Consider the following 9503-nt stretch of genomic DNA (forward strand, 5'->3'; position numbering starts at 1 on the left):
TAATACAGAAAAGTTTAAATGATATACTCTAATAATCCTTAATTTTATTATTCCTTATATCAAATTATATTTAACACTGTAGAAAATGAAATAAATAAAAAGAAAAAATAACTATATTTATATTAAATTTAATATCATATATTATCATAGGATATACCTTTATACCATTGAGAAGTTTAGAAATATATATAATATTTATATAGCTGTAGGAGTTTAATTTTATATTTTAAGAGAATATATTTAGGTACTTTTAACTCAATATTATATATAAATTTTTCATTATGTCCTACAAAATAATTAATCCAATATATCAATTTTCATACATAATTAGAGTTATGTTTTAAAATATAAAAGAATTTTTGATGAAGTAATTCAATGGTATTTTATTATAATCCATATACTAGTATATATAAAAAAAATATATTGTTTCTCTCCATGCTATAACATTATTTTTATAAATATATATATCATTGTTATTAAATTTTATTATTTAATATAATAAAATTCCTGAAGAGTATAATACTATATAAAATGAGGAAATCTATTGTACGTTCTAATTAGCATAATATAATCTTAAACATTATTATATTTTATGTTATATTATCTATGTATTATTTTTAAATAGGTTTAATATAATATACATATATAATTGCTATTATTTATACATTTTTTTTGTTCTTAGTATGAAATTGTAGTTCATTTTCCAAAATGTAAAGGGGAGATAGAAGAAAAACCCCAAAAAATTACTGATTATTCAAATCCAGGTACTTGGGCAAAGTTATGTATTGATAACTCTCCTAACTCTAAATTAAGTCATTTAAATGTTCATAATCGTAATCCACAAGATATATGTAACCAAGTAATGGAATACTTAGCATATGTAAATGGGGGTACTAAGGAAAGTTTAAATGAATTTGGTTGTGAATATCTCTATTATTGGATATATGAACTACTACATCACAAGGATAACATAGATATAACTGTCCAAGTCGATGAAGTTTACGATGAACTACTAAATATATTTATTAAAGGCTACAAAACTTATTTTAATGGTGAGATAAAAATATCCAGATGCCTTAAGAATGGGATTAAAGAAATTGATTTCCCAAAAATCAGAGCTATATATGATATGTACAATAAAATAATTATACACACATATAATACGAATAATATTTTTCAAGATGTGGTAGACATAATGAATAAACACAATAAACAAATAGAATCTGTATATGATGAAATTAGTAAATCTCTAATAACAACTCCTTGTAAAAGTAACATTGCATCTCCCATTATGATTACAATTTTAGTAACAGTATTAATATGCATTTTTATATTTGTTCTTTTTAAGGTTAATTAACATATTATTTTTATATATTTTTGTTTTCAAATAATATTTTTGCATAGATTAAAGGGAAAATATTATCACAAGAAGAATAATATACTTCATGCATATTTTCCACGTGCATTAGTTCTCAGAATGTGGTTTATGGATACGACGTGCTATAGCATGGAAAAGAAATCATTTGGATAACATAGATGAAGAAAGAAATATATATCAAGAGACCGAAATATCTAGTAGCTTGTTAAGAGATAGTAGATATAATATAACATACAATTATCTATAATCATGCATTTAAATATATAATTAGAGGAAAATAATTTACTTAACGCACAAAATATATTTTAAAAATATTGTGCCTTATATGATTCAGATAATAATGAATAATTAAAAAATGTTTAACTATTGCAATAAAATAAGAATTAGTATTACTTTTTAAATTTAATATGATATAGGTTAAAAAAAATTATTTTAACTATGTAAGTAACTAGAGTTATAAAGGTTGGACAATAATACTAACACAATAAGCGCTTGTCTTGCCAAAATATTCGTATCTTGAAGAAAGCAGTTATTTTTTACGCTATGATAAAATATATTATAAGTAATATTTCCTATTTGTTAATAGCTTAATGCATATAACAATTATGAATTTTAATATTAGCATGATGATTATAATGTAAACGGTTATAATATATGTCATGGATTTTTATAATATAATAATGTAGAAAAGTACATTATTTGTAATAATAAACCCGTATTAAGAATTAAATTTGAATCATTTTTTATTGAATAATTCTTATAATACATTTTAATGCTAAGCTTATTACAATCCTCTATACACACACACAGTCATAACATCAATATCATTGTTTTGGGTTCAGGATTTAAGATTCTATGATTAATATTTATTTTATCATAATAAAATGATTATGATTCTTAATATTATTTATCACATAAGAATTGCATATGTCTTATATTCTTGGATAAAATAAAGCAATGATCTTCTATTTACATTCTACATATATTTTCTTTTATTCATAGATTTTAATATTACTTACCATATAATTTGTAATAAATATGTATATATATATTATGCATCTTTATTCTATTGTAATAGATAATTTCTGCTAAGCGCTCAAAATAATACAACTATTCATGTGTAAATTTAATATAAAAAATATTCCTACCCAATATATATTGGTCTTATTCAATTTTTTACATGTCTAATAAGTTATATTTGTTTAGATACTATAATATATGAATGTATAACATGTAGTAAAAAAAAACAATAGTATTGTATTAATTTTACAATATAATAAATTACATTGTACTTTACATTTTGAGTGAATTAAAAATAATTAATCTATTAAATATATTTTATTTATTTATTTTGTATCATTATTTTAATTAAAATTATATTTAAAGAATACTACTAATGAGAATCATTGTATGTAAGACAGAACACTATATAATTATAATCATAATATTAAATATGTGTTAAAATCATATTTATGAAATAATTAATATTTTCTATATTAACGTGTAATATTAAACACAAAGAGCTATAATCATTGCCTAATACCGCAGTTAAGGTTATTTAATATAAAATGTATATATAACAAATTGGAGAATATGCAATATAACAAAAGGAAATATATAATTATAAATTTTTATCTTCTTTAAGGTAGTATATTTTAAAGAATTATATATTATATGATATGTTATAGAATATATATTATTTAATTAATTGTACTTATGCTATCTATAATTTTTTGTATTAACTGAAAATTATTGTCTTCATAGTAATATATGTATGTGCTTTAAAGTAAAAATAATAGCTTCGAATTTAATATACATTTATAATGTTTAAATGAATAAAAATTACATTTGTTACCATATATATTATTATACTTTTAATCAATTATATGTGTGACAAAGAATATATGAAATATTATGGTATCATATCTTGAAAATATACATGTTAAAATTTTTTTGTGTAATATAATAAATAAACATTATATACGAATTAACACACATAATATGGTTATTTACATAATTATACATATATATTCAGACTATGGTTCCATGTATTCTTTTGAATAAACAATATATTCTAAATAAAAACATGCGTTAATTATAAATGACAATTCATTCGATATACATTAATTCACATATATTTATATTCCTGTGTACTATAATATACAGCACAAAAGTAAATTTATGTATTTTCAAAACACTTATTTTTTTAACGTTTTTTATTCTATAAAAATTTTAACACTTCATTTGGGCACAAAAGAAATATTAATTCTGTATAAACACATTTTTGCTTCCTATGTGTATATATGATTATATAGACAGTAATTAAAATCACTTCTATAAATGTTATAAATAATGCAAAAATATGTTGGTATCGTTTTATTGAATGTATATATCATTTTTTTTTCAAACGTGTTTTTTATTCTTTTTATTTACTTAAAATATATTAGGTGTAACCATATATAAAACTGCATATCTCAAGAACATAATGACGGAGATATATAGTGCATAATAATAAAATATAACAATAATAATTAATAAAATAAGTAAATAATAAACTAATAAAATGAACCATATATTTATTGAATAAATAAATGTGGGGAATATAAATATTATATGGTATTGTATATGTATATTACATAATAACTAATTTTTACTCAAATGCTTTTGAATGAAAAATATAATTTTTTTAGTCTATATATATTACCTTATATATGTATTAACGTTTTCAATTTGTTATTATTTTTATAGTTATGTGATATATAAGAAAATTTGTTCTTTTTAATTTAGTAATAGAAGTTCATTTTTATTCTGTTTTTTACTTAATATTATAATTATATAGACAGTGCGTTATAACATTCATGTATTATTACTTGTTTATACACTGTTGCGTGATATTAAGTCTAAATAAATAATAATTAAGTAATTATTTATAATAAATCAAATTCACATATATTGTATATATAATATAAAAAATTTATAACATTTTGACGAAAAAAAAATTTAATTTTTATTGTATTTCAGTGAATTTATGCAGATTATTAGTCTACACTATATTATGATAAATTTAGATATTAGTCATAAACAAAAAAAATATATATATTGTAATATAAAACGGCTTATTAGATGGAATAAATGAGAATATTACAATAAGTGATGTATTATCATTCATGTACGCCGATTTACATAAAAAATATTGAATTTAATAAAATTTCACAAATTGATATAATAAATATAGGGGTACATAATATAGTCTATAAAAAGAAAATCGTATGAAATATATAAAAATTATACTAAATAAAAATAAATTTTCATCTAATTTTTTTGATAATTGATCATATATTTTATATAATTCTACATAATAGAACAGCAGGATATATATATAAATGTCTTATTTCAATTGTAGTAAATAATTATATATATTAAGTGTCTGTTAATTAAAAAAAAATACATAATTATTATGCAAACTGCAGAATTTTATAAAGATATATATATGATATATATACGTTTTGTTTTTAGTCATTTTTCTTGAAGTATGTAATAACTTTAGCATTCTCTATTCTTTTTATTGAAGCAATATTTCCTTAAATTTACTAAATAATTTCTATTTTTTTATCATATTATAAGTCCCATTTCATTTTTATATGAAAACATTAATAGAATCAATCACAAAAACATTTAGATTCTTCTTTTTATAATATTTTAAATGAAATATATTCTTGTAATTATATGTATAATCGCATAACTATGCAAAATTATATAATACATTATATCTCCTATCTCCTGAATTATTGTAATATGCTTCAAATGACTGCATTATATCCCATACTTCATTTGTATTTTTAAATACATGTATTATCCTTTTTACGGAAACTTGTAAGTGGGAACGATATGGAGTGAACTAATAAAAAAATATATATTATATTGGATGTATATTTTTTTAGGACATATATTTTTTATGTTATTTCAACAATTCATCTATAGTATTAAAATACATATTATTAACCTTATTTATAAAAAATACAGCACACAATATTAATAATATTGTAAAAATAGATATTGAAGTAGAAACTAATAAAGTTCGTCTCTGAATAAAAGGTAATATATCTGGTAAATTTATTGTGCAATCTTTTATCGAATTCACTTGAATAAGTTTATTTCGTATGTTTTCTAAAGTAGTATGTAAACCAGAGTCGTACTTTTTTTCACATTCATACTTGAGCTGACTATATATTTGTTCACAGTTTTTTGCACACATGCATATATTATTATTACACTTTGTACTATCAGATTTTTTTATGTTATCAATTTCTATATTAATGTCATATAGATCTTTCACTATATCGAATTCATCAGAAATATTATGTTCTTTAATATTATAAAAATAAGTATCAAAATATGTACTCTCGAATGCTAGTTCGATTAATTTCATATAAAATTCTTTTATGAATAGATGATGTTTTCCATCAATTAGATTAAACTTGTGTAGCCAATAGTATAAATATTTAAAACTTCTTTCAATGATTTATTTTTTCCTGAACTAAATATTTCATATAAAAATTGCATAGCTACAAGGCATATATCTAGGGCATAGGGATTAGAAATATTTTGGAATTTCTTTTTAAAATTATTACAGTTATCCTCCCACGTACTTAAATGTTCTTCATTAATACTAACAGCGCTCATAAGCTCTTCACATTTAGGAAATAATGAAAATATAGAATCATACTAAAATAATAATGATAAAATTATAAGAATCATATTCTTATTAACGTATTCACATAATAATAATGCAAATTTATATAGACAAGTAATATTTTGTTGCAATTTATATTATAAGAGTTCTATCTTACATTAAATCTTGTCATCTTATATATAATTATATATGTTTTCGGGTTAATTAAAAAAATTAATAAAGTTTAAAAATATATAAATATCAAATTTAAAAAATAATTATTCATAATATTAGAAAATATTATTTACTGTTTAATAAAATTATAAAATTAATGCAAAAAAAAAATAGGAATAAAATAATCAAATTTTTTTATTCTGATTATAATATGGTACTAACTATTTGTGATATATGGCTTATTTTCTTATCTATCATAGAGAACAAATTAGAAACATAAAAATAGTGTTTAGATGAAAAGAACAATAACATTGCTTGTTAAAATATAAGAATTAGGGGGTCGAAAATACTCTAGGTTTTGGAGTACATGATTTAGTATTTTTGAATTCATTTTTCTGTTTGTGAATTTACAGATATATTAATTTTTATATATTACTTATTCAAGTACATATATTATATTTATTACTTCTTATATATTTTATTCATAATAATATTTTAAAAATAATCATCTTATGTTCTTTTTCATTATTTGCTATGTAAAATTATATTCTCTTATTAAAATTAAAAAAAATAAGATAAATATAATTATTATATTAATTAAATTGGATAAATGTATAATTATGTATTTTAGGATTTTTTTAATTTACATGTTGTGTTTTACATAATGTTATAATTATATGTTATTTTGTTATTACATTCAGTATATGTAATTTTATTTTATTTAGCCTCAAATACATTTGAAGCATATACTAAGAGTATATATATTTTATCATTCGTGCATATTAATATTATTGGAATTTTTACTATATAGTAACATTTCATATTTATATTATTTGTTGTACTTGTTTTTTTTGAATTACAAATTAATTGAAGTCACTATTTTTAATAATATATATATTCAATAAGAGTCATTATTTTTATATTCAATAATTATAATCTTTTATATTTACCATAATTATAATTTGAAAATGTTGATATACTATGCATATACTGCTTTTGAGAGAAATTTTATAAAATTTATTTATATTTTAAAATATTTATCAGGCTCATACGACAAATAAAATGAATTTTAAAAAAATATGTCTTCCTATATTGTGCCATTTATGAATATATATCTCTAATTATTAATTCATAATATTAAACTACATAATAACTTATAATGGTTTTTTTCACATATATAACATTATTAGTGTTTAAAATAAAACCTAATTCTTAATATCTTATTACTAATTATATTTTAGAAAATACCTGTAATAATATACTTTACAAGCAATAAATAAAATCTATTGAGGTTACTAGTACATTTTATTTTATATTTAGTTTCTAATGAAAGCATAGTTCTGGGTTTTAGTGTTTAGGTTTAGGGTTCATAGTTTAGGGTTTAGCGTTAAGCTTTAGGGTTCATATTTTAGGGTTCAAGTTTTTATGTTCACGTTTTGGATATCGTGTACAGGTTCATGGTTTTGTATTTATAGTTTAGTGTTCAGTTTTAGTGTTTATGTTGAGGATTTTTTTTCTAGTGTTTAGTGTTCAGTTTTAGGGTTCAATGTTTATGTTCATGTTAATCTTTTTGGTTAAGGACACAGGGTACAGTTATCAGGGCCGGGGGATCATGGCTCAGCGTTCAGAGCTCATGCTTTAGTGTTTCGGCTACATGTTTTTTGCTTTTGTTTCAGATTTTAGCTTTAGTCTTAATGTTTTATGTTTAAGGGTTCTTTTTTTATATTATCCCTTTCAGGGTGTATGTTTTAGGATTTTGGTATAAGGTTTCAGGATATAGGGTATATGATTCAGGTTTTTGTGTTTTTTAATTATGTTTTATTTTTTAATTTTTGAGGTCTATGCTTTAGGATTCAGGATGTAGGTGTTTTGTGTTAGGTTTTAGATTTTATGTTTTATGGTTCAGTGTTTTGTAGTATTAGTTTTATGCATTTATGTTTAGGATTATGATTTATGTTGTATTTTGGAGCGATCAGCTTATTAATTTTTATTTTATAATTGTAGGTTTATTGGTTGATGTTTATTGTTATATTGTTTTGGTTTTTATTGTTAATGGTTATGATTTCAGGATTGATGCTTCATGTTTTACGTTATTATTTTTAGATACATGAATGTGTTTTTTCTATATATATTTATATTTAATTTAATATATTATTTTGTACTTTTAATTTTTTCTGTTATTTGTATCACTATTTTTAGATGATTTATTTATTGAGTCATGACCTATATTTTTATTATAATTCTTCTTAATTTCTATTTAGGGTCTATATTTATATTTGATAAGGGCAAAATTACTCTTATTGTATATAAATCTAATGTTTTTTGTACTTTTTATTTTTTAATTATATATTTTTTTAATTATCAGTAATATATTTACCATGATTCAAATCACATTCTGCAGAATTTTTTTATTATTAAGATAAATATGTAAATTGTTTTTTATATAATTTTGTTTTTATTCATTTATTTTATTTAGCATTTGATTACAACTATGGGTTTATCTATTAATATGATTTTGAGTAAATATCTTTTAAGCTTTTTATTTTATATTGTTAATTATATTTGCAAAGTAATTTATTAAATTTGATTATTTGTTTAACTGATTTATCTATATATTTATTATATTATCCTTTTGGCCCATATTATATTTTTCACAGTTAAAATTATATACTTGCACTTTGGATAATGAGAAGAATAATATACTTTTTTGTTTTTGTTTTGTTTTAATTATATCCAAGGTGTTCCTAACTGTAGATAACTTAGCTTTTCCTTTTGTATGATTTTTTCATATATGAATTATCACTTCCTTTATTTCAGGGATTTCTTCAGAATTTTGCGTTCCTTCAATACAGTCATAAATATTTTTGTTTGTATCTTCAATAAAATACTTTTATTTCGAAATTTTATCAATCTCATTAACAATAACCTTAATTTCCATGTAATAGCTTGCTATTGCTTAAAATTTTTCTTTTTCTGGAAAACATTTTTTGAAATGTTTTCTTGTATCATGTCCAATTTTTACAATGAATAAAATGGATAAATCTATATTAATAGACGTAAACAAGGTTTCATTTTCTTTAATGTTCTTAATAATTTTTGCAACTTTTCCGATAAAATACGCTGTATTTCAATAGTTCTTATTATATTGTTTCTTATTGCATTTTACAATTCATTATTTTTATTTTTCAATTTATCCCTTTATTCATAATTATGGATATTACCCAGTAAGTTATCTTTTCTATTTAATAAATGTAGAACATATTCTTCATATCTTTTAAC

General features: G+C 20.3%; 2 protein-coding genes across 2 annotated transcripts; one reads left to right on the plus strand and one right to left on the minus strand.

Annotated features, from left to right (window-relative positions):
- Nucleotides 1–531: 531 nt before the first annotated feature.
- On the plus strand, nt 532–1625 carry PGO_002735 (variable surface protein; the record flags this gene model as incomplete). Its single annotated transcript, XM_028691179.1, has 3 exons — nt 532–546; nt 683–1312; nt 1470–1625. The coding sequence occupies 3 exons, from the start codon at nt 532–534 to the stop codon at nt 1623–1625; spliced, it is 801 nt and encodes a 266-aa protein (XP_028546980.1).
- Nucleotides 1626–5120: 3495 nt separating this feature from the next.
- On the minus strand, nt 5121–6243 carry PGO_002740 (variable surface protein; the record flags this gene model as incomplete). The annotated part of the gene is made up of 4 exons (XM_028691180.1): nt 5121–5276; nt 5382–5855; nt 5948–6103; nt 6229–6243. The coding sequence occupies 4 exons, from the start codon at nt 6241–6243 to the stop codon at nt 5121–5123; spliced, it is 801 nt and encodes a 266-aa protein (XP_028546981.1).
- Nucleotides 6244–9503: the final 3260 nt, after the last annotated feature.

Source organism: Plasmodium gonderi (genome assembly GCF_002157705.1).
Source record: "Plasmodium gonderi DNA, contig: Pgo-contig_311, whole genome shotgun sequence".
In the NCBI taxonomy this organism is placed as follows: domain Eukaryota; phylum Apicomplexa; class Aconoidasida; order Haemosporida; family Plasmodiidae; genus Plasmodium; species Plasmodium gonderi.